At 48.5% G+C, this 27,295-nt stretch overlaps 1 protein-coding gene across 1 annotated transcript in view; it reads right to left on the minus strand.

Moving 5' to 3' along the window:
- Positions 1 to 27,295, minus strand: part of mtss1 (MTSS I-BAR domain containing 1) — a 75,408-nt gene that overhangs the window by 40,260 nt on the left and 7,853 nt on the right. Inside the window, exons 2-3 of the mRNA XM_062544639.1 lie at positions 23,370 to 23,431; positions 20,030 to 20,103 (exon numbers count right to left, since the gene is read on the minus strand). Coding sequence (XP_062400623.1) covers positions 20,030 to 20,103; positions 23,370 to 23,431 — 136 coding nt within the window. The remainder of the gene's footprint in view (positions 1 to 20,029; positions 20,104 to 23,369; positions 23,432 to 27,295) is intronic.

The following is a 27,295-nucleotide window of genomic DNA, read 5'->3' on the forward strand; positions in this document are numbered from 1 at the left end:
GGACCGTTTTCCAAACGCCTCTCGGAAATTCGGGGCCAGCAGAGCTGAGCGCTGGCCGGGTTAAAGCTTATTTGCTATCCAAATCCTGCAGCTCCCTCCCTCACAGACCCAGGGTTGGGGTTAGAGCACAGCACAGCACAGAGGACTCAGAGCTACAGCCCAGTCCAGCCCTGGACAGAGGAGCCGCTCCACTCTGGCCCTCCCCTCCCCTCCCCTCCCCTCTCGTCTCCTCTGCCCCCGCCCTCGAGCTGCCCCGAGACCTCAATAAATGGGCCTTTTGTAGCATCCCTGCCTCTGAACACAGATCACTTCCTATGAGACGGCACAGCGAAAGGAGATAATACGCCTTTCACAGAGACGGGGGGAGAGAGAAGGGAGGGAGGGAGAGAGAGGGAGAGGGAGAGAGAGACTGAAAGAGGGAAAGAGATGAAGCGAAGGACCATAAAGGGATAGAAGGAAAAGTAGGGAAGGGAGGGAGGGTAAAATAAATGGTAAACAAAAGAATGGCAGAAGACGGAGGACTTCAGAAAGAGAGAGAGAATGAGAGAGAGAGAGAGAGAGAGAGAGAGAGAGAGAGAGAGAGAGAGAATTTCCCTGCTACGATATGAGGTGGCGCTGCATGAAGTGGCACCTCCCCTGCTGTTGAATAGGATGAAAAGGGAGCTCTGTGTTGAGTCTCTGCACCAGAGGAACAGCTCCTAGTCCTGGGCCTGTCCCCATTCCCTCAAACCCAATCACCTCAGCGCCAGGCCCCGGAACCCACACCACCGTACTCACTGGCATGGATTACAACCACACACTACTTCCTTAGTGGGCCACTGTGTGTGTGTGTGTGTGAGTGTGACTGACCAAGAGAAGGAGCGCACCCAAGTGCCCTTATGAATGGAGGCCTCTCAGAGAATGTAAGCACACCACCCAGTGTTAAGGCAATAATGATGCATTATTCTGCCAGAACAATGTACATAAAAACTCACAATGCCATGGACTTGACAAAGCAGCCGGACCAAACAGGACTTAAGAGGCTGTTGTTCTGAAGTCCAGGATGCACTTGAGATGGATGAAAGTAAAGACCACATACACATAAAGATAAACATAAAATCGGAAATAACTACATTTTCTATGAGAAATGTTGCATCAATGTTGCGTCAAAGTGAGAGTGTCAAAAAACTGGCCAAAATGTAGACGCGAAGATCGTCTATAACAGTAAGCCCATCACCAAGAACAGGAAAGAGAGTGTCAGTTCATTTGGAGAAAGGGGGTTCGCAAGCCAGACGCCTGCTGATCTCACCTCCTTGTTCACGTTGTTGACTCTGCGGACATGTTTAAATCACTAAATCACGCCGCCTGCACCAGATGAACTCTGAGCCCATCGACCCAGACACTTGTGTCGGACTGGCAGAGAGTTAAGACAAGACAAGCCCGACCTCCACTGTGTGTGTGTGTGTGTGTGTGTGTGTGTGTGTGTGTGTGGTGTGGGCCGCAGTCTGTCTGTCTGACCATGTGTCGGAGGGTGGAGCAGACGGTTGAAGGCACAGGCACCGCTAACAGGCAGAATTGCTAAATTGGTGAGGAAAACAGTTTGTCTTTTCAAAATCACATCAACCGGCTTCCCTGGTCCTACGACCAACGGCAATGGGCAACGCGACAAAGACAAGTCTTGTGTTTTGGAAGAGGGACGCTCTTATTTCCCCCCTCCATTTTACGTATCAATCCCCAGAGCACTAACTCACTCACTCACTCACTCACTCACTCACTCTCTCCGTTCACAGTCTAGCCTGTGTCTCATGTTTATGTTGTTTTGACTACTTCTCAGAAGTAGAAGTAGAGCCTGAGTCAAGGCCATTGAAGAGACAGAGAGAGAGAGAGAGAGAAAGAGCTTCAAACTGTAAGACTTCCGAACATTCGGACGCAAGCCTGACATGACCCTCCGCCGCACCACCCGCCACTCTGCCTTGCAAATGGGCTCGTGAGGACTCCCAGCCTCCACGCTCCTGGTGCAGGAGAGGCAAACAAGACGAGTGAAATCGATGCAGAATGGATTAGATAAGCAACGATTTCTCAACAGCTTTAATATCCACGTCACAGCGCTGTTATGGCACGCTGAATAAAGTGAATCTTCTCTGGAGATTGATGAGCAATGGGTGTTAGGTAGGCGAGAGGCAGTGAGTCATGCTGACAGAATAAAAATAAAACCTCTCTGTCTCCGACCAGTGTGCAGCAGGACATGGGCAGGCCTGCAGTCCAAGCAGAGCTCCGCAGAAAGGAAATGCCTCAAGTTAATCGATGCAACTAAAGACACAAGGATGTGTTGAACGGGACAACTGTTTTAGGGGGGGAAATGACTATGATGGCACATTTGAAAAAGTCTTTTCCTGGCTAAAGCAGCAGGACTTGGTATGAGACACATGTTTGACACACACACACACACACACACACACACACACACACACACACACACACACACACACACACACACACACACACACACACACACACACACACACACACACACACACACACACACACACACACACACACACGCACACACACACTTCTGTTCAGGCTACTGGAATCACAAGATGTCTTATGAAAAGGCTTCAAATATGCCACTTGCTAGAGGGCTCACATTGAGTGAACTAAATTCCTTTCAAACTTGAATTGAACGCGAATGATTGAACCTTTTTAAACCGCCTCTTAAAAACACCACACATAAGTCAGCGGTGCTGAACTGGCGATCAATCTTCCCCATCTTGAGCAAGTCCAAGTCTGCGCTAATTGGTTAACGCTAGGCTAGTTTGCGGGGAGGAGGATTAACCTGAGGGAATCGGCTCCGCTGGCTGGTTGGCCCTCCCACTCCAGCCTCCCCTGACATTTTCCACGGCGCGGGCTCGCTCGCTCGCTCGCTCACGAGGCGGGACACTAACTCTGCGCCCGAGAGGCTCACGTGGTTGAGAAACTCCATGTAAACACCAGGCAGGAACACCCCTCTACTCCGCCAAAGCCTTAGGTCTGTACCTGCTCAGCTTATGGTTGCCCAACACTAGAGAAGCACACAAGAACACGCTACCGTGCAGACCTTTAGGTTTTGGGTGTAAAGTATGCTTCATTTCACAACATAACCACATGCTCCACACACACACACACACACACAGAAAGCAGGATGGGGCAGGTTTGACAACGAAACCTGTTTCCACATAGCCACACAAGCATGCACACGGGCGAATGAACGGGCACACACAAACACACTGGCGCACACACACACACGTCCAAGTAAGATTCTGCACACACAAAACCCCACTAAAGAGCAGCCCACACCCTGTTATTGTGGCGCTTATCCCCCCTCCCTGTATGTCCCAGGGCCCACGTGCATGTCCTTCCCTCTGCGCTCCCTCCACGGCCAGGCCTGCCCCAACACCTCTCTGCCCGCTGCCCTGGGGGCGGCTGGGATGGGTGGTCCGCCACACGGGCATGGGCATGGTATGCGGAGCTCGGAGAGATAGAGGGATATCGCTCTCTCTCTCTCTCTGCACTCGCTCTCTCTATCTCTCTCTCTCTCTCTCTCACGCTCCGCAGCTGCAACCTGCATCCCGCCTCAGACAGGCCTGGTCCTGCTCTCCCCCAGCGCCTCACACACACACACACACACACACCTCCATCCCCCTACACAAGACTGGAAGGAAGGAAGGAAGACAAGACAGCAGTGTAAGAGGCCGGGGGTGTTGAGTAGCTCTAACCCTCCCAAGCCCTTTCCCTTCCCTTGCCACCCCTGTTTTGTGCTGAGCAGAGAGACTAATCCTCCACCTTTTTCCCACCCCCCATAATTATAGCCCCGATTCAACAACAATATACCCCCGTCCCAAAAACTCTTTTCTGTTTACCGTCAGTCAGTTAGTGACTCAGTGAGTGGCTCTGCCTCCTGGCATGCCGTAGGGTTCACTAAGGGGAGGGGAAAGTGATCTTACCGGTCAGGGCTGACATTTAAACATGTAGCGCCGCAGCAGGCTATTCACTGCCTTCTCTTCCCTCCAAAGTCATGTCAGCTTCAAGGACTCAATGGTATATGAACTAGGCCCTCTGAGTCTGCACTCGTCCTGTGAACAGTGCAGCTGAGATAGCACTTCATTCCACCATTCATTGTTATGGGTAAATTGAAATGGAGCTTATTTGTGTTACTTTGTGTGTGTGTGTGTGTGTGTGTGTGTGTGTGTGTGTGTGTGTGTGTGTGTGTGTGTGTGTGTGTGTGTGTTCTGAGCTGAAGAGCATAAGTCGGCAAAGCCGGCAAAATGAGCTGGAATGTTGTCCACTTGTACGCTTGACATGTCTCATCAAATGCTCCATTTCTGATTCAGCTCAACAGGCCTCCCGGGGCTATTAATAGTCACAAGGGTTGGATGGAGAGGGCTACAGCCGGACAATAGAGCAGAGTAGCCTCAGAGTAGCTACGGAGCTAAAAAGCTAAACGCTAATCGCCTGAGAGATACACAGAGAACGGGAGTACCGTCAGACAACTAACAACATTTTTCTACATCAAAAACAGACACAGTACATCTATAAATAGATTGATACTTGATCAATTCCAAAGGATATTTAAGCATATAGAACTAGGCTATGCATTACTTCTGTGAAAATAACAGCCTCTAAAAGACCCTTTTGACACATTATCCATTTCTAACGGCAGAACATGTGGAACAATAGCAGCTGTTGTTTGCTGGAGAGCGTGCATAACGTTAGGGCTACATACTGTATGCTACTTGAGGATTGGCGGTTGCATTTTTTTACGGCGCTTTCCATTGGAAGGTTTTTTTTTTTTTTTTTTTTTTTTAAAGCAGTGCTGTGGCTCTCAGCATAAAGGCTTAATTGAGGGAAATGTGTCCAGTCAGTTCATGCGGGCAGCCAAGGTGAACTGGTCAGATTCCAAAACTCACACTACGACCCCTAAAAACCAAGCATATCCCTGGGTGATGACAAATCTGACCTGACTATTCCAAGTCAATGAATGGTCAAAAATGACGTTTGTTTCGAGGCCAGAAGCTCTTGTATGTTGTACTTGCTGTGTAGTCTTGTTTGTGTGTGCTACATGATTATATTTATAGGGGCCAATTATGAATTTCCACAGGAGTGGACAATAAAGAACTCTAGTCTTGGGTCAGTCCAGTCACATGCCTTATTAGGGGAGGGGAAACTGAAACGTCTATCCCCTCAATTGCGTTTTTTCCCCTTTCTTTGCGACCCAAAAGGAAGCGAGTCAGGAGGGCTGAGGGAGGTGAGAGAGGGTGTGTCTATGTGTGTGTGTGTCTGTCTGTGTTCAATGCTCCATTTCAGGAGCCGTTGTGAGGTCCACTACCTCAAACACAACCACAAGACACATTTTCCTACACTGGGGCCATTAGCTCATAATGTGACTATTGACTGGCCAGTGACAGAGCAGCCAGGACAGTGTGTGTGTCACACACACACACACACACACACACACACACACACACACACACACACACACACACACACACACACACACACACACACACACACACACACACACACACACACACACACACACACACACACACACACACACACACACACACACACACACACACACACACACACACACACACACACACACACACACACACACACACACACACACACACCATCAGACCTTGTGGCTTCCCTCTTAAAAATAGCAAAGAAAAAAAAGTGACTTGCTACAAAAGATCCCTATTTTGCGAGAACTCCAGCAGATGAAGGGGTCCTTGTAGCGCTCCTCTTGTTACTGGCCTCCAGCGATCTCCGTGTTAATTTGTCTCTGGCTGTTGAGGGGGGCCCTCCCAGCCATGGGAGGAACAGCACCATCGCACCGCACCGCCAGCCAAAACAGCCACTGACCTGGTTTACATTTCGCAGCCAAACACTGCTCCGTTTATTTTCTAGCCTGTCTGGTTTTCCTGATCAATAGTAGCCAAATTAAACCCATTAGGACCCTGAATGCTTCATCTTTAGTGGTCGTTATGTGGGATGAAAAAAGTAAAAAAAGAAAAAAAAAATGGAGGATGCAGTGATCGTATAATAACCTAAACAGCCTTTTGTAAAATGAGTTATGAGACAGAATCGACTATCTGCCTAGTAGCCTCAGCGACTGTATTGATGTCTTCTTCTCTGCGAGAGAAAAGATGAGAAAAATGTCAGCAGGATCATTTAGAGCGAGAGAAAACTCTGTCTCTCTCTCGTTTTTGCGTGGGCGAGAGGAAATTGCTGTCTACCTAGTTAGAGAGCGTTTAATACCTGATGTCAGAGTATGACTGTGGAGGGAGAAACACAGAACAGACATGCTTTAGAGGACCCCGTTTCCTCGTACACGTTCTAAGTTACTGCAAAGCATAAATGCACGGTAATCGTTAACATGCTTTATTGAGAGTTTATCCATACAGTGTATGAGACGGATATCTACGCTGTAAGGACTAGCCTACATATTGGCAGGCATTTGAGACGCGTGCTCGGCCTGCTCTCCAGTGCACTGATGCAGGCAGATCAAGAGTGCAGTTCTGGAGCAGAGCTTTAGCCGTGCGCCAGCAGAGCAGCCCCCAGTCGCGTGGCCTGTGGAGACCTAGTGCACCTGTCTGGCCCCAGCACAGCTGTGGGAAACCACCCCACCCCCTGCACCTTAGCCTGTAACACCCACACACAACACACACACACACACACACACACACACACACACAATATCATGGAACTGCACTCTGCCATCGTGAAAAAGAGTCTGACAGATTATTAATACAGAATCATACCGGCACTTCATAACAATGCCAATGTACTGTACCAAAATGGCAGAACTAAACCAAATTGGGACACGAACACCCAATCCAAACATAGAGGATCACAGAAAAGACACACACAAACTGAACATCATCCCCTATCCTGAGAGTGCAACACAAAAAGGAAGCGCTGGATGTAGTCAGTAGGCAGATTATTGAGCTCTAGCTGCAGCCCAGCCTCCCGCTGTGTTCAAATCTAGATCAGCGCAGGCTTGTGCTGCCAACACAAAGCAGCTCCTCCCGGTGCCACCATGCACCATCTCGTCTCCCCCCCCAGGCCCTTCACACTGCGCCTCAGCCCGTGCCAACCCCCCCAGCTGGCACCCCCGAGCAGAACCTCAGACACAGCACGGGCATGGCATAGAGACGGGCACACTTTAAGATGGCATCACAATATGCCATGCGAGATGCCGTTGCTATCCGGGCATAGAATGGACAAGGAGTGGACAGGCTTTTCAGAAAGGGCAGTCTTGCTGGATGTGTTGGCGCTAAGGGGAGGCGTGTTACACACGGTCTGGAGGGGAGCGATTTCCTCGGCATGGGAAAGGAGGGGTGGTGCCAACGCCACATCTTCAGTGTCACATCAGATGGAGCTCATGGAACAGGCGACATGTGAGAGTGGCAACAACAGGGAAAAGCACTTCACTTAAACCTGGGGCTTCAGCTGGGGAGGTGTGTGTGTGTGTGTGTGTGTGTGTGTTATGCCGAGTCAGCAGGCAGGGGTCTGCCGTACGGAGAGGACCTGATGGACAGCAGCCAGGTGACCGCTGCATGAAGCACAGGGCCAAACCAGTTACCCCACCCCCACATGAACACACACACACACACACACACACACACACACACACACACACACACACACACACACACACACACACACACACACACACACACACACACACACACACACACACACACACACACACACACACACACACACACACACACACACACACACACACACACACACACACTCTTACAGCTCACGTGTGACCTTCAGCAGAGGTGGAGTTGCGCATCTAGAGTAGAAGCTCCATGCAGCATTAGCCGCGGTGCAGCCCAGTAGAAGGCAGGCAGTCCCAGTCTAAACACAGAGAGTGACATTGAGAAGGGCCACAGAGATAAGCACGGATCTGTTGTCTTCTGCCCTCCATTTGCATGGGGCTCATTTGCGTGTTAAATCAGACAGAATCCAGGAAGATGGTTTCCACACCATCTCCATCAGATTTGACACACAATGTATAAATAAAAAACGTTTATAGTACACTAAATGTCACTCTTTTTGCTCTTTTTTTATCCCTAATCTAGGGCCTTGCAGAAAATCAACGAGAATGTCACACAAACGTTCAATGGTTCAGTAATACTGAGAAAATGTTTGTCTTCCATTCCACAAACTTTGGGCAGGCTATGAATGATACTTTTCACAATATGGATGGCCAAACATTGCTTCACAGATATTGTGTTTTCCAGGCCATAAATAATATCATGGGATGGGGGAAATATAAAGACAGGATTGAACAGGAATATTTTTACAGGCCTTTGTTTTGTGACGCATTCATGACCTAGACATGGCTTGAACAATTTCAGAGATGGTGCAGCAGCAACCTTATTTGCCAAGGAAAACCCCACATTGCATGTGTTTCCATACATAATTAGTTACGTGGAAAGAAGGTAGGATGGTGTGACTTCTGCTACATAAGCTACACAATACACACACACACACACACACACACACACACACACGATGATGTTGACCGTCAGGACCAATGTCATTTACGCTGTAAGTTAAGTTCACACTGGCCTTGAGTCATGCGAGTTATGCATGTCCCGCCCGAACTGTGGGGGAAGGATACGGGCCTGTGGTCAGGAAGCCCACCAAAGCTCTGGCTTCAAAGCCAAACTTCCTCTCCTGTCCACTAGTTTTAATAGCCATCTGACAGACAACACCACTGAGCGCTCCTTCCGAGCCTTCCGGCAACGTCTAGAGGCCTCCAAAACACAAAACAAAAACACACACACATACACAAAGCAGGCACTCCCACACATGACAAATCATTCTACACATGACACACACACACACAAAGCAGGCACTCCCACACAAGACAAATCATTCTACACATGACACACACACAGAGAGATCAAAGCCATCCCAATGTGGTGGTAGTGGTGGTGGTGGTGGGGGAGGGGTATGGAGGGTACGTTAAGTGTGGTGGTCAAATCTGGTCCTTAAACTTCCTGTCTGCGCGTGAGAGTCTTTCAAAAGAACAGTGCGTCATGGTGCCTTCCCACAGATCATCTTCCTTCATCCTGATTCCCCACTCCCAAACACACACACACACACACACAGGCAGAGTGGAACAATCTTCCGTAAACTGGCTCCACATGGCGAGGGCCCTGGGGAACTCCGACGCGACGGGGGAGACTCCAGTGGAAGACCACACCACTCTGACCGCATTACTCTCGGCTTTGGAAAACGCGCCGCAATGCTCCCAGCACGGCCCCCTTTCTCGTCCCTTCTTCTGGGACACACACACACACACACGGGTTGCACTGCTTTCAGATCAGGAGCATGTTGCACTTCACAAAGCAGGGACTTTGCCATGGGCACCTCTTCCCTGCCTTCACTAAGCCGAGAAATGAACAGGGACTTCGTTTAATAGTTAGTTCAAAGAACTGGGACTCTCCACACAACATCTTTTAATGATGACTACAGTTCTTCGTCCTTCTGGCTGAGCCACACAAATCACACCTCTCCAAAATGGTCCGCACTATACACAAAGGAGACGGACCTATCCCACATGGCTATGGGCTGAAACTTAATGGAGACTGTCATTTCGTGACGGACATTTAAAGAGCACACATTTATTGACCTTTCTAGTTCTGATTGCGGCTCCACTGCTTCCACACAGACGAGATCGCTGGACGTCTCCTCGGCCGCACACTGACATCACACGCGGACTCAGACAGCCAGGAACACGCCCGTCGATTGTGCCATACGCAGCACACTATCTGGGATTGTTCTGTAATCTCTTTGGTAAGTGCACTGAGTCCTCTCTATGGAACACTCTGTTGCACAACTTGTAAACAGGTTCACAAGCTGCCCAGTCATGTGTCAGGCGCACATCACTGGTGACAGGCTCGTGGATGAGATAAAAGCTGTTGTGGGCGCATAGTCCTGGCTTCAGGGGTAGTTGGACCTGAATAAAACATGACGGTGCCCATTCACTGGACTGCTAGCTCAATATTGAAGCAACCCTTCAGACATCTGGGCCCATATCAGCTGAAGGGGGATTCTATCAGAAAAATTCATAGTTCATACGTCCTTTCAGTAATACGGTGTGGACACCTTGAATGTCTTGAGCATAGCAAGAGAGCTCAGGTTAGAAGACAGGACCTGAAGGCACGACTCATTGCATAATTATTCAAACTCATGCAAAACATTACCATACACGCATTCAGTAGCGATGAATCATCACGGTTGCCTGCCAGGACAGGAATCAATCATACCCGCCAGGTGGACAAAAATGAACATTATGAAACCTATTCTCTCCATCATCACCTTCTGCAAATCATTTTCAAAATGTTAACCAACTGTGCACCAGACAGGTTCACTGCATTAGTCTAGCTCCTTCTGTGTTATTTAATTGGCCTCTGTAGCTCTGTATGCCCAAACTGGCTGATGAAAGCGCACAGCAACTTTCGGAGCTGTGAAGTCCACTTTATGGTGCCGCTGGAGGTTTGGAGGGCTGGTGTTGAGCGCTGGAGTGGGCCGCTGGCGCGAATGGCGCCCTCGCCCAAAGATTAAACAAACGCACGGAGCTCGCCACGGCTGTGCCCACACAGCTCCCTTTGGCACAAAGGCTGCCACTGTTCGCCCTCCACCTCCTGGGCACAAGGGTCCTGTTCACACACGCCCATGCAGGCAGGCACACACGCACACACACACACACACACACACACACACACTCGCTAGCTACCCTCAGTTTGCTCAGACGAGGGATGGAGAAGCTGCCTGGAATCCGTGGCCTGACGTCACGCGTGTGTGCAGACTGTGCTTTTCCCCTTCTCCTTTTAGAAGACCACAACATTCCACAGACAGCCTTCACCAACACTCAACAAGATCACCTTTTCCTAGCGCTTCCCTTTCCGAGGCTCCTTGGAAATTATACATGCATATCCTTTGTGGGTACATGCTCTTCTTCAATGTCAATGTCAGAGTCGATGAGTGGGCTTAATAATCCCGATTTCAAAAATAGCTGCTGAGATTATGATGTTCGTCCCAATTGAGTAGCCCTAGCTTTTGTCCTGTAGTGCTGCACTGAAGAGTCCAGCTGTGAGTCAGCCTTCATTCCAGTAGCTCCGCCGCCCTCCAGGAGAATGTGTTGGGCTCATTAGACGGCCTATGAGACCAGCGGGTCATGGCACCAGCATCCATTTATCTCAACCTCCTCATGGCCAGCTAAATTATTTCATGTATATGGGTGTGCGTGCATATGTGTGTGTGTGTGTGTGTGTGTGTAAAACATTCAGAACCATTCTATACTGCTTTCCACCCTCGTGCTGCTCGTGTCTCATGAAGGTGCAACAGGAGCCATGTTTACGGTCTCCAGACGCCGTGTGCCCTCCTCACCCCTATGTCCTTGAGGCGGTGTGTGACGGCGCAGGGCTGCTGGGGTGGAATAAGGAGCGCAGGGGAGACGTGAGAGGGAGAGGGAGAGGGAGGGGGAGGAGGAGGAGGAGGAGGAGGGTGTGTCGATCGGGTTCTATTATATAACCACACACCTCCTGCTCTAAGGCAGTCATGAGGAGTCCCCGCATGTCCCTCCGCTCACAATACTGCTAGTAATAAATCGGGAGCAGAGAGACAAACACGTGAACCGGAGAGATCAGAACCAGACGAGCTGTAGCCCGGGGGCACGTCGTCATCAAAACAGAGCAGCTTGCTCGTCTTGCGTCTAATTAACCAACGGTGCCAGGCAGGCACCCACCAGAAGATCTGCTCAGAGATAAAAGTCATCGGAAATGACGGGAGGATAAAGAAAAGTCTGAAACAAAACAAGTGACCAAAATAAGGCCACGAGTGGTGCATATTTCTGACTCTTCGTCATTAACCATTAGTAACAATTTCCAAAACATGTTTTAGTCTCACTGCAACAAGCAACATGCCACCAGTCCACAAGCAGTTTATCCTGTCACCACTGTGGACAGCTACCTTTTAACAGTCAGCCAGTGATGGACTACTACAGTCATCTCCGGTGTATTAGCGGCATTGCGTATAAGCCGCAGGACAGTGTTTTATACCAGTAAAAAGAAACAAAACCATATCAACACAATGTTAACTGCCCCAATGTGCTAACCTCATAGATGAAGACACTTTGCAGAATCAATGTATAAACCGCGGCTAATAGTTGGGAAATGACGGTAGAGAGCACAAACAGCAAGGCCAACACATGAGGGAGATGCTGTTGAGAGCTGTGGAGGTGACAGTTTCCTCTTCGTATGAACATCTCCCCACTGACCCAGACTCTAGCTCTGAAATGCAGCCAACGAGCGAGCAAGCGAGCGAGCTGGGGGTGAGACAAAATTGCTCTGTTTGGACACGTGCTGTCACCACCACTTGAGAGAGACAGATAGGCAAAGGTGATGTGGAGGGCTGAACAGAGGCTCTCTCTCTTTCACTTTCTCTCTCTTTCTCTCAGCCATCCTATTTCTTGTTTACATCGAGCCGAACATACCACTCCCCTGACCACCCTCCTTAAATGTTTACATTTCCACATCTCTGGATGTATACGCATGTATATGCATATTTCCACATGTGCCATCTACAGAAGGTGTGAACTCCCAGCGTCCAGCTTGTTAATACAGGGACGGGCCCTTGTCAATGGCATGTGCCAAATACACACAAGTCATTATGAGCACACCGAGTCCAAACAAAACGTAATCAGATGGTTGGAAGATGTAAACACTCTGGGATTGCTGCTTACATTCACGTTTATATTTAGCCATTTAGCACAAGCGTTTGATCTACGCCAGCCAACAGCGTAGCAGAAACACGCACATTCATCACCGCGTGAGCTTGCTGGGAATAAGTGTCTATCTGGCTTGAGGGAGAGCAACAAAGGCTTCCAGCTGGGGGTGTTTTTTTTGCCCCGAGAAGCAGAGATTCATTGGCGTGCTGTCGGCCACAGCAAGAGCAGGCAGGCAGGCGGGCGGCTCGGCGCATGACGCGGAAAAAAAAAAATCCGCTTTTTCAGTTATGACAACTGGCGGATTGGGAGAGATCGAAAATAACTAGCGGGAGTGGAAACAGAAGGAGAGCACAAGCGCAGTCACAAGATTGGAGGGAAGTGGAGCCGCAGGGTGGGGAGGGAAGGAGGCATGTGGACGGGGTCATCCCAACATGAGTCACCCTTCAAACACAATCACGGTGAACATACTGGAGGAGGACAATGAGGAAGTGGACACACACACACACACACACACACACACACACACACACACACACACACACACACACACACACACGCGTGCATGCAATCACGCACGGACGGCCGGCCGTGCCATCTATCCGATGCAGTTTGGGTACTGGAGCATGGGCCAGCTGTCCAGTAGGGCACGACCTCTCACAGAGGGGGGTGGAGTGGGTGGGGGTGGCAAGGTAGCAGTGGAGGCTGAAGGGGGTCAATAGTCAGGGTGAGCACACACAGTTTAGAGTAGAGAACACAAACACACACACACACACACACACACACACACACACACACTGGAAGTCACAATGGTCCACAGTGCCCTGTGGGAATGACAGACAGACCACAAACACTTTCCTCGACTCTAATCCGGCTCTGTCTGGAATGTGTGCATGGGTGTCTGCAGCACAGGGGTCCCCCCGTTCAGAGAGGGGGTGGATTTCTACCGGCTGGCTGGCTGGCTTTCAGAAACAGAGAGAGAGAGAGAAAGAGAGAGAGAGAGAGGGAGAGGGGGGGGAGAGAAGGAGAGGAGAAGAAGCGATAGAGCGAGAGAGCGAAAGAGCGAAAGAGAGAGACACACACACACTGGAGGGGTTCCCGTACATAGATTAAGCCTAGTCCTCAAGTAAGAGGTTTTTTCACTGTACGTAGTTCTCCAAAGAAGTTCTCTTTCAGTCCAGGACCAGGCTTAACCCAAGTACAGAAAACTGGCACATAGATGTGCGTGAGAGAGAGAAGAGGGAGGAGAGAGAGAGAGAGAGAGAGAGAGAGAGAGAGAGAGAGAGAGAGATTGAGAAATGAGACCACTCAGCTGTTCAGGCAAGCCATTCCCCCAGAACAGGTGCGTTACCCAAATGACCATCTCTCTGAAGCGAACACACGCGCTGTGGCATCTGCTCTGCCGCACAACGCTGCTCCTTAACTAGGTGCTGCTGTCACTGTGTCAACTGCCGTGGCTTGGGTTTCTGCTGGCCTGCTGGTGTCCCTTACGCACGGGGACGCTCACGCCTGATTTATGCCCCTTTTACACATGAAAAGTGATCCGTCCAGTTCAGACCTGGATCCATTTTGTCCATATAGCCATAAGCTTCCAGGCAACGTGCGGAGGAGAGACTGAATGAACAGAGAGACCAAACGGACAAAAGGCCCCGTAGTGCATATCGGTTTAGAGCACTGAGCATAATTGAACGCTTAGCCTTTAAAGAGCGAAGGTGTTCTGCACTAAAGTCCTGTCACAACATGCCATGTGCACTGCTTTGTGTCAACAGCAGTCTCCATGCAAGTCTGAAAAACTGGACAAAAGGCTTTCAGTGCCGTGCCAAGGGCATTACTGCACATAATAAAAAGTCTTGACACGCCACTTCTTCATAACGGTCTTATGGGTGTCTGGCCGGCTGGCACTGGGATGCAACGGGGTGGGTAGCGGGTAGCGGAGGTAATGGCCCTGGCATTGGCTGGCACCATGCCCAGCCCGAAAGACTTAATAAGGGCAGGAAAAATATCATTTACCCAAGAGGTTTCACGTAAATAAGAAGCATTAGGATTTATCAGACTGGCGACAGCGAGGCCTGCTTCCCTTTTCATTCTGCGGCGCAATAACAACCAGGTCCATCCAGCCATCCTCATTTATTAATGTGTCGATGAATCTCAAATGGGTCCACCCAGCCGCCCTCATCCCTTTTATTTGTCCCATCAAAGTGGAGATGAATCTCGTCTGCCGCTGAGGGACTAACTCTTTTAGGCAGGCGGGGAGTGTTGGAGGCTGAGCCGTAAATCCACTGTGACGAGCGACAGAGGAGGAGGAGGAGGAGGAGGAGGAAGAGGAGGCCTGACCAGCGCTGACTGAGACTACAGTACAGGCCACGCAATCATCCAGCGTGCCGCCATCAGTCTTCTCCTCCAGACAAGAGAAGAATGGAGAGAGAGCATGAGGAGCAGAGCGGAGGATGCTGGCAGGCTGTGCTCATTGACCAAAAAAAGAATGGCTTGTCAATAATGAGAGAGCACGACAGGAGAGAAGCATAAAACTATGCTCTACACAGTCCTAGTCTGGCTATCACCATACTAAGCTCAATCTTTTAAGATTGAACATCAGTATGGGGAGTCTGTGCTTTATTTCTACTGCACAAGAGGCGTGATCAATTGGGCATAGCTCAAATGACTCCGTGCGCTTGGATAGTCAACCAATCAAACCAACGATCCGGCGCGTCTTTTGGATATTAAGCTAGTTTGCGATTGGAGCCAAAGGTTGTGGACAGGAAGCAGGGGAGTGGATGTGCAGGTTTCCGGCCGGAGCTGCCGGGCGAAATCAAAATTCGCCGCCAGGTCAGGCAGGGTTCACCCAGCCTACTACAGTCCAGCTGTTCCTACCAAATCATACATCCCAGGGGGAAGAAAGCTAGGGAGACCGAGGATTCTCAGACGGAGGCTGAAGTGGAGATATCGGGGACCTCTTCACCAGGGGGGGAAACAAACATGGATGAGAGGAGAGAGGAAGGAGGGACATGACAGGAGATACTTAAGATGAAGAAGTCACATCCATCTAGTCACCACCCCACCCCGGAAAACCAGTGGTGTGATGACTTCCAGGAAAACCAGCACGTGCGTGTGGTCAACGCTCTGAAGCCAGGCATTTGCTGTTGCACAATCAGCCCGTCAGCTGACCGTCGGTCTCCTGGTAGATGGCAATTTCCACATGCTGAGTGCTGACAGACCCAAAAACCATAATCACCCTCTACTCCTCCTCCACCCCACCCCCACGCTGGACAGGACGTGTTCAGCCCCCCCTGCCAGAAGTGTCTCTGGATGGGCGGGGGGATCAATGGCTCTGACTGATGGCTGATACTGCTGAGGAGGCTTGACTGCTGAGTCAGCAGGGAACCTTCCAGTAATGCCAGTAACTAGGTGACCCTGTCGTGAGTGTGAGTGTGAGTGTGAGTGAGTGTGTGTGTGTGTGTGTGTGTGTGTGTGTGCGTGCCAGAGAGAGAGAGAGAGAGAGAGAGAGAGAGAGAGAGAGTGTGTATGAATGACAGAAATATAGTAAGTTTGCGTTGGCAGCTGGGTGCATTGGGGGGTCTGTAGCTGAACGGTCTTCAAACTCCCGAGGCTAATAACAGCCCAGTGAATGAGGAAGGCCGAGCCCTGCTGATGCCTCACCTCTCCGCTCCTCGGCCCTTGTGATCCGATCCCCTCTGGTCGTGAGCTCTTTGAAGACGCGGTCCTTGAGGGGGGCCAGAGCGAGCGCTGCGCCCGGTGAGTGGCGCTGCTGAAAGGACGTTGGCCGATCCATCCACTTCAGCATCATGTGGGAGGCGAGCAGCACAAGAACACGCTGGAAGCGCTCGCGTCTTTGTCGGCCAAGCGGGGCCCCCGAGGTGAAATCTGACTATAACAAAGTCATTCTCAGCCCTAGGAGGCACTCTCTAGCTGGAGCCAGTGCGCCGCTGATCTACTGCCTGACCACACCGCTCGCGGATGGAGGAGGCTGAGCACGAGACCTGGGAGACTTTTAACGGAGGTTTCTATACGTTTTCTATACGTTTTCTATACAGGATCACATATGTGGTACTTTGGTTTCATTCTGTCTTGGCAGGAGAGAGGGAGGAAGACACAGACCAATAAGAAAACAACAGACAGACACACACACACACACACACACACACACACACACACACACACACACACACACACACACACACACACACACACACACACACACACACACACACACACACACACACACACACACACACACACACACACACACACACACACACACACACACACACACACACACACACACACACACACACACACACACACACACACACACACACACACACACACACACACACACACACACACACACACACACACACACACACACACACACACACACACCCTTCAGAATAGTCGGCTACAGTGGCACTGGTTACCATGGGAAACCTTTCCTTTCCCAAGCTGCCATCCGTTAGGAGGAGCTCTGCAGCGGGCAAGGCTGAGCAGGCAGCCATGTTGGGACAGGGATGGGCGGCGGCAGCCTGGATCTGAAGAGAGGTGCATAGGGAGGGAGAGTGTGTGTGTGTGTGTATGTGTGTGTGTGTGTGTGTGTGTGTGTGTGTGTGTGTGTGTGTGTGTGCGTGTGTAGGGGGCGGTTGGCAGGTATTCTCATTAGAGGATTACCGAACCCTGCTCCTCCTTAGTGTTCCCAGCTACAGGGTTACACAAAAACAACACTCATATATGCAGGGGTATTGCTGGCTCGCTGTTCAAAGGGGGACCTGTTTTCTTTTTTTTCTTTCTTCCTTTTCTCCCGAATCCCCTGTGTGACAATAGTCAGCCATGGCCAAGATTCACACAGAGATTAACTGAGAGTTTGCAGTGCTTAAATAGTGATGTGTTTTCTTGGTGTCACAGTGTGAGATCCAGGTCTTTTCTGAGTATGTCCTGAACTCCCCCGACACACACACACACACACACACACACGCAAATACCACTGGGTCCTTGTGTTGATTCAATGTCCAATCCGAACAGGTTGGACATTGTGTGTGTTTGTGTGTATCCGTCCATGTATTTGAGAGTGTGTCCGTCCGTGTGTATTTGTGTGTGTGTGTGTGTAAACAAAACCTTCCAGGAAGCAGTCAGATTTGCAGAGCAGGCTGTTGTATGGGCACAGCTGCCTGGACAACAAACCCCTCACCAGCGTGAAAGCCAGAGCTTGGCAGCGTTTACACAGAGAGACCGGGAGAGCAGGATTGGTCAAAGAAAACACCACCAAGATTCTTGGGTGCCTGTGTGTGTGTGTGTGTGTGTGTGTGTGTGTGTGTGTACACTCCAAACTACACAGCTACAACAATGGGCCCTGTCTGAGGGGAGGGGAAGGTAACAGTGTTGAGGTTATAGGGGTCATCTGGCTTTACACACCAGAAATGTTGTTACACGTGTCTATCAAACAGCTTTTGTGTTGGGTTTGAAACCTTTGTCTAAATGAACATCACACCGCGCTGGTGAAACAGCCTGGAGACTACACATGCACCTTCCTCACTTCCCCCCTTCATATACTAGCCCCTCTCATGCTGCTGTTATCTGGCACTACACACAAACAAACAAACAAACAAACAAACAGACAGACGTGAAATCAAATCTGTCTGACTCCTCAAAGAGTGTAACTGAAAGTACAGCAGATTTAGATATCTCTGCTACGTCAGTGTCTGACTGATGAACAGACAAAAATCCCTATCAATAATAAGAACAGTGCAACTGATAAAGAAAGAAAGACACAGAGAGGAGAAAGAGAAGAAACTGAGAGAGCAAGAGAGGAAAGAGAGAAAAGGAAGAAAGAGGAGAGAGAGAGTGTGTGTGATGGAAAAGACAGAGAGAAAGAGAAGTGGGTTGTGGGGGATTGATCGAGACTGAACTGTGTTGGTGAACTCCTCTGCTGGTTCATGCACGGTTTCTAACTGGAAGCACATGAGACAGTCAACCCAGCAGGGTGGACGCTGCACAGCTTGCTCTGCTTGTATGCGTGATATGGTGTCTCAATCCCGGCTCCATGGAACTCACAGATGTTGCACTGAAGCTATTGGTTGGCTCGTCATAAACAAACTGACACTTGTTGAGTGTGTGTGTTTGTTTGTGTGTGTGTGTTAGTGTGTGATATGGCATTTCATTCCCACTTCCACGGCACACACAAATGTTGCACTGAAGCTATTGGTTGGTTCATCATACACATATTGAAACTTGTTGAGTGTGTGTGTGTGTGTGTGTGTGTGTGTGTGTGTGTGTGTGTGTGTGTGTGTGTGTGTGTGTGTGTGTGTGTGGTAGTGTGTGGTAGTGTGTGATCTGGCATTTCATTCCCTGGCTTTACGGCACTCTATAAAAGCTGAACTTGATTGGTTGGTTGGTTGGGTGTTAAATTATCCCGAGGTGGAGGAGACACCCAATGAGTTCTCAGCAATAGTGGTGGGGGAAAAAATCGATTCTGTTCAGTATCGCGATATTTTGTGCACACAATTAAATCGATACTTGTAGCTCAAAGTATCGCAATACTTAATTATATAATTGAATTATCCATTTTGCTTTTATTTGAGTCGAGTTTACTCAGGGTTTACTCTGATCACATTAAATTAGCTTATTACGCTTATAAGGGGGGCACGTGTTGTGGTGTTTCATTGTGCATTCAACAGCAATAATAAATGAAAATGGCTTCACAATCACAACCTGTTATACACGACACTCGACACTTCTTTCACATCAAAAAAGGTGGGTGTATTTTGGTTTTCAACAAAAAGTGAATAGTAAGGACCTTGACATGCACCATGCCATTGCAAAGTGAGTTGAACAGTGTTATTTTCCTAATTTTTTGTAATGACTTAGAATAATATGAGAGACATGAATAGCAATATATCGCAAAATCGAATTGCAATACTTGGTGTATCGCAATATGTTAAGAATCGCAATATTATCGAATTGTGGCCCAAATATCGCAATAGTATCGAATCTTAATTTTTTTGCCAATTCCCACCCCTACTCAGCAAGCCCTGTGCCTTCCTCCCACTCTACTGTACTTAGCGGGAAAAGGAACTCCAGCAAAATTCACAAGAAATGCCGCGAGGACGACAATGCTGCTCTACAGGAAAGACTGAGGAGGCGAAACTGGGATGGGAACCAACACACACACACACACGCACGCACGCACGCACGCACGCACACACAAGCAAACACCTAACAGGTCCAGGTATCCAGCCTTACCTCTGGTGCTGGTTGCCATGTCAGCCACCTTCTGGAACGCATCCAGGAAAGAGCTTGTGACAATGATGGTTGTCCTAGAGGGGGGGGGAGAGACATTGTGAAACATTCAACCATGAGAGATTAAGTAAACAGTTGTCTTAAAAACAGTGTTTTAATAGTTTCCTCCCCAAGGCTTTTATGTCAGGCACTACAACGACATGTCATGAACTCTTTCTTGTCTGCCACACGCTCTATGAAAACAGACAAGAAGACAAGAAGAAACAGCCTATTGGTGCCCTGCACAGAGGCCAATATTAGGACACCGATGCAGTTTAAACAAGGGTTCCATGTCATATGTATGAATAGCCCAGAGAAAGAATGTCTGTGTGTGTGTGTGTGTGTGTGTGTGTGTGTGTGCGTTGAGTTAGGAACACAGCCTCGATTAAGCCCCGCACACAGGTCTTCCTTGCTCTAGATCTTGTGTCTAGACTTCACACACCCTACAATCCCCATCTTGGAGTGGCGTCTGGAGGTCATGACCCCTCTCCATTTTTCCACTCCAAACTCCAGCACACTTCATTTTACACGTGATTTGATTTTCCACCGCCTTCTTTTTAAAGAGGTGTGCGTGTGTGTGTTTATGGAGAAAAATGTAACCTCCAAAGTCCCCAACGACAAGAGAGGGGAGGGAGAGAGGTGTGTGTGTGTGTGGGAGGGTGAATAGTCTAGGAGGGTGCCGCCAAGTTTTAATATAAAAACCCTTGTGCCTACAAATTGTGTAATCGCTGCATAGTCCCTGGCAATAAAAAGGCATTTTCTCAAGGCCATCCTACCTGAAAAGGCAACATGAACATCAACAACCACTAGACGTCATAAGCCACAAATGACACAGCTTTTCTCTCTTCATACAAGTTTGCATGTGCCTTCTCTGGTAGCTGGAATCTTAAGAACACCATTTTCAATGTTTTTCTAGAAATAGTCTGATTTTTAAAGGGATATTCCGCCATTTTTGGAAATAAGCTCATTTTCCACCTCCCCTCGAGCAAAACAATCGATATTTACCTTGTTCCCGTTCATCCAGCCATTCTGTGAGTCTGGCGATACAACTTTTAGCTTCAGCCTAGCATAGATCATTGAATCGGATTAGACCGTTAGCTTCTCGCCTGCTAGCATCATGCTTACAAGTGACTAAGATTTCTGGTAATTTTCCCATTTAAAACGTGTCTCTTCTCAAGTTAGAAAGTGCAATAAGACCAACTGAAAATGAAACCTGCCGTTTTTCTAGGCTGATTTGACATGGAACTACACTCTCATCTGGCGTAATAATCAAGGCAAGTTGCAACCGTAACATGGGCGCAGTGATATCTGAAAACAGTCCCCATAGGCAACAAGCAGGAAGTAGTGCGTGATATCACTGCGCCCATGTTACGGTTGCAACTTGCCTTGATTATTACGCCAGATGAGAGTGTAGTTCCATGTCAAATCAGCCTAGAAAAACGCCAGGTTTCATTTTCAGTTGGTCTTATTGCACTTTCTAACTTGAGAAGAGACACGTTTTAAATGGGAAAATTACCAGAAATCTTAGTCACTTGTAAGCATGATGCTAGCAGGCGAGAAGCTAATGGTCTAATCCAATTCAATGATCTATGCTAGGCTGAAGCTAGAAGTTGTATCGCCAGACTCACAGAATGGCTGGGTGAACGGGAACAAGGTAAATATCGATTGTTTTGCTCGAGGGGAGGTGGAAAATGAGCTTATTTCCAAAAATGGCGGAATATCCCTTTAACTAGTTTGATTAGGCCTTGATGAGGCCACATTCACTCAGTCAAAGTAAAACAAAGCAACGTTTCTCTGGGGGGGGGGGGGGGGGGGTTATATGAAAGGAAGAGTCAGAGAGCCTGGCTTGTGAACTCGTGAAACTTGAGTCAACGCTGGTGTGGGAAGATGAGGGGAGTGCAGTGAAGCACACACACACACACACACACACACACGTACACTCCATCACACACACACACAACACTGGCAGGGTCAATGGGGCCATTGTGAGGAGCTGGGCTGGAGTGGGCATGAGGATAGGGACGGGGACCGTGGGGCAAGTCTACCTGAGAAGTGTGCAGGTATCAGGTGAGCTCCAGCACAAAGCCCCAGGGCACTCTCCACTCCAGTGACCCATATCAGAGGGGCCCCGACTAGGCACACACTGAGGGCTGGGGGCGGGGGGCTCTGGGGCACTGCAGGTTTAACGTTTTGCAGGGATGGTTCTGAGACTAGTGTTCACCTTCTCTAAAACATACTGTTGACATGAAACCAAACAGAGGCTGTCCAAGGACTAGTATTCACCTTCTCTTAAAAAAAAACTGTTTACTTGAAACTATACTGACGCTGACCTAGAATCAGTGTTCCCGTTTCTGAGAATGTTGTTTATAGTTGTGGAACCCTACTGAGTTTGTTTCAGGCCCTGTGCTCACCTTCTTAGAGAATGTCGTTGATGGTTCACAGTTCACACTAAGGAATCTCCGTTAGAAGGCTTCTGGCTAGATGTGGGTATCAATGATGTCACTCATTATGTATTTCAAGTGTGTGGGTGTGTGTGTGTGTGTGTGTGTGTGTGCACACATGTTGACGTTATGCCTAGGTTGGGAGTTTTGTTTCGGTCCCGCTCAGCAAGAGGCGTTGGCAGTGCCCGTCATTCCAGCTCAGCTTTCTCTCGCTCTCTCTCTGACAGGATGGCTCGACAGCCGGCACTAATTGGGCGTAAGCGCAGCGGGCACTCTGATGTTTATCAGCTGAAGTGGTCCGCGGGGAGGGTCATTAACCTCACGCTCTCTCTCCGCTCCCCCGGGAACAGTGGACGGGACAGTGGCCAAGAGGACTGCTGCAAAGCCAGCGGTCAGAAGCCAACTCTTTCTCTCTCGCTCTCTCTCACTCACTCACTCTCTCTTTCCCTCTTTTATAATATGTTCTCCTTTGCTCTTGGCTACGCTGACAGTCTTTCAATCTCAACTTTAGCCAAGTCAAGATCTGACATTCCTGACTGAAAAACCATTTAGTAGGCTATGTTGAGGAAAACACTGTTTTTACAATTATGAGTCAGTAAACCTTCGTCTAGTGTCTATGAAAAGAGTCTCTTTAAAAAGAATACTTTACAAAAAAGTTTAAAACCTTCTAAATGCATTCACTACAAGTTAGGCCTCAAACCGTTCTTTTAAACCCCAGGTTCCCAGTCAAATATGAGTCTTAAGGAAATAACAAGGTGTAAGTCCAGCCTGAGGAACTCAATAAATCAGCTTACTTCCTCTCAACTCCAGTTCAGGAAAAAAAAGGCCCTGACTTCCATTGACGTGGCCACTAGCACTCTTACCGTAGCTGGGACTGTAGCTTGGCTCCTTTCGAGACAAAGTCCTCCCAGGCTGGGTAACTGGCCTGCAAAGCAAACAGAGAGAGGAGCAGGGTCACTTCAGGGGAAACACAACAAATCATTACGCAGTCCATAGCATACGTGCTTGTGGTTAGCACAGATTGCTGTAATGTCAGACAACATTGCATTGTCTTTTTTCCCCTTTTCTACAACAGTTTATATTTGAATAATTCACTTTGTAACCCAATAAAGAGTATGGAGGAGGAGAGTTGGTTTGGAGCGCTGAATAGGACATGGACTGAGAGATTCTGTGGTAGAATTGTAGGACTAGATCCTACTCTGAGGGGGATGGGGGAGGTATTCCAAGTGGGTGGTTTCTGGTTTAGGGACAAACCTGGGTACTTAACACAGAGTATGGTTATGGTTATGGTTATGGTTATGGTTATTTAGCAGACGCCTTTGTCCAAAGCGACATACAAATAAATAACAATACAATTAAATAACAGTGAACAATTACAAAAAGGGAGAATAGCAATATTATCAATAAAACAATCAATTAAGCACTAACCTAATGAGAAATAAAACAATGAAATGAGAATAGCAATCAAATAAGTCACTCAGTTAATTAAATAATAACAATAACTATAGCATGGTAAGGCTAAATTTAAGGACAATAGCAGAATAAATGTCAAATTCTAACAATGGACAAATTATAACAAAACAATACTAATATACAAACCATAACACATAACAAACGCTCAAAAGACTAAGTGCATATTAAACAAATATGCCTTAAGACCCCTCTTGAAAGATCCAAAACTGTTGCTGGAACGGAGAGCACTGGGCAACTCATTCCACCAACAAGGAACCACTGAAGAATAGGATCTACAGTTTGACCTAGCATGAATGGCTTGTCGACATAACAGACGCTCCTCAGAAGATCGCAATGGGCGGTTGGGAATGTACATCTTGATCAAAGAACTGAAGTAGCTAGGAGCAGATCCAGTCAGTGTCCTATAGGCCAGAGTGAGAGATTTAAATTTAATTCTGGCTACTATAGGGAGCCAGTGGAGAGTAACTAGGAGAGGGGTTACATGTGTCCTCTTTGGCTGATTGAAGACCAGTCGTGCTGCAGCATTCTGAATCAACTGTAGTGGTCTTAATACATTAAGTAAGTCATAAACCTCCAAATAGAGGAGCTCTGTGTCTTCATTCTAGCAAAACAAAGTGTCATACACCCCACCCCCCACCCCCCAGCCAGGTCTGCAGACTGATGGCAAACTTAAACCATAGACATCCATACCCTTGGCATATTCAGTCTTTTAAAAATCCAGTGGTATTCAAAATGCAGCAGAATTTTACAAAATGAAGAGGAAATGTATTACATAATGTTATTACATAATGTACTGTAAGTTTCCATGAGGCAAAATTACCATAATACTCACATTCAGTACACAATGGGCACAATTTACAGTACATGGCAAATCAACTGAACCCTGAAATCCCAATAACTGTATGTGACCCTCTAACAGAGAGTGTAATGTAATAAATGTTTACAGTATTTTAGCCGCATTGTGTTTAAGCCGCAGGACAGTGTTTTTTTATGCAAGTTAAAAGAAACAAAAGCATATCAATACCATATTAACTGCCCTCGTGTATTAACCTCATAGCTGAAGAAATGTTGCAAAATCAATGTATAAGCCGTGGCTAATAGTTTGGAAATTACGGTAATTGCATGCAACCCTCTCACAGAGACAGAGATGCATACTGGTGGGTGCATTAAGAAATGTTTACTCGCATCCATTTCTGCTCACGCAGCACAAGTGGGACAACTCCAGCCTCCTAAGGCTAGACTGGACGAGAGGACTGGGAGAGGGATAATACCTCTTAAACAAGCCACGGCTAAATCTCAACTCATCAGCTTCTTATCGCCACTCCCAAGCTGTTGGCCCCCGCTGAGCACAGGCCCACACAACGCCTGAATTAAACACATTAGCCACTAGTGGATACTAAACAAAATGCCCCATAGAGGTTACCAGTCGCCATCCTTTACAACTGACCAAGAGTACAATCAACTTGCATTTGTTGAAGTGTCTCTTAAGTGAGTTTATGCGTCAAGAAGTTGATAAGTATATGATAATAAAGACCATGGAACACTTCTCACGTGATGGCAGAAGTCAAAGGCCATGTCCTAGGCTTGGAACAAACAAGGGCGAAGCAATGGAAGGGCATGCATACAGGAGCCAAGCTCAAGGCGATTGTAGACTTCATCATACAGACGTAAGACTGAGAATCAGTTTGAGGTGTGTCCCGTGGCCAGTCCTGTATGCTGCTCTGTCTGTTGCTGAGCAGGAAGGGTGCGTTACTGTAGGGTGGCGGTGGGTCGGTCGGTCAGTGGGCAAGGGTCCACAGGAACTCCTGGGACTTTGTGTCACCTGCTTTCACTCGCTCTAATCCCCCCCAACCCCCAACCCCTGCCCGCCCACCCAACTAACAGGGCTAATCCCAGACTGGCGCGGAAGACGGCGCCAGCAAACAGGTCAGTGGAGCACTAGGTCCAAAGAGCCAATAAAGTCACAGAGGGGAGGAAGGAAAGCAAGAAAGCAGGCAGACAAGGTAGCAAGGAAGCAAGGAGACAAGGAAGCAAGGAGGCAAGAGAGAAAACAGGCACGGTAGCAATGAGGCAAGGAGACGAGAGAAAACAGGCAAGGTAGCAAGGAGGCAAGGAAGCAAAAGAGCAGGCAGGAAAGGTAGCAAGGAAGCATATTTACATTGTGTACTTGTAATGATGTTCATTCATATGCACTGTCCCTATATAAATAAACAACTAAATAAAACTAAATAAATAATTCAATAAATAAAGGAAGCAAGAGAGCAGGCAAGCAAGGAAGCAAAGAAGCAAGAAATCAAGCACAAGAGCGAGTAGTAGCCAAGAAGGCTAACAAGAACGTGAACAGACGAGAAAGCAGGAAAGAAGTGACGGGGAGAGAGGAAATGACCAGCAGGAGCTAGACAGCAACATTGAGGCCTTCGCCACTCCAGCCGTGCCAGCCAGGCCATGGGGGTGGGGACGCCAACACAAGGCTGGTCTTGTGTGGCAAACCAGCCGGCCTGAGATGACCCTGCCTAGTGCCCAGGTGTGAGTTACTCACGGGGACGGCAAAGCTGCATCTTGGACTCCAAGGGAGGGCTGTAAAAGTCCTGCAGCATGTAGCATGCTAGGTAGCAAGAATTGCTCCTGATTATGAAGGAGCAAACTCTTGGCCAAAATAAATGTTTTTCTTTACATTACACTACATTTACTCATTTAGCAGACACTTCTATCCAAAGCCACTTCCATAAGCCATTTATATTACGAGGGCCACTGTCCCCAGAGCAACTTGGGGATAAGTGCCTTGCTCAACGGTGAAGCCGGGAATTGAGCCCACTTTTCAGGCTACGGCATGCTAGCCTAGCTCCTTAACCACTGTTACCACCAACTCAATGGCATTTTCTGCGCTGTGCAAACAATGTTTGAACGACAGTTTGTGCTGCCGAGAGACGCATCCACAGCGTCAGCAACAGCAAAAGGAGGACACTTTTGAGACACCAATGTGCACAACTATAGGACTGTCAGAAGCATACCGGAGCCTTGACGGGACCAAAGGCGGGTTGTGGGAAAGGGCCTAGTTAATTCAGACATCTTTCTTTCAAGACAGTATTCATGCGCCCAGCTCTTGCCTCTGGCACAAAGTCTGAGATCTCTCAGACATGGAGGGAGCAACATTCGGGTGGCAGAAAAGTGTTGAATTGGCAGAGGGAGCTGTGATTTTCCATCTCCTCGCCGGTACACAGCAAGGACTTGAGTCTGCTAGTAGCTGCTGGAAAGCCAACAGTTTTTCTGCTGCCCGAAGAGACCTCCTGCTCCTCCTCCTCCTCCACACAAAAAG

Source organism: Sardina pilchardus, chromosome 9 (assembly GCF_963854185.1).
Source record: "Sardina pilchardus chromosome 9, fSarPil1.1, whole genome shotgun sequence".
Taxonomy (NCBI): Eukaryota; Metazoa; Chordata; class Actinopteri; order Clupeiformes; family Clupeidae; genus Sardina; species Sardina pilchardus.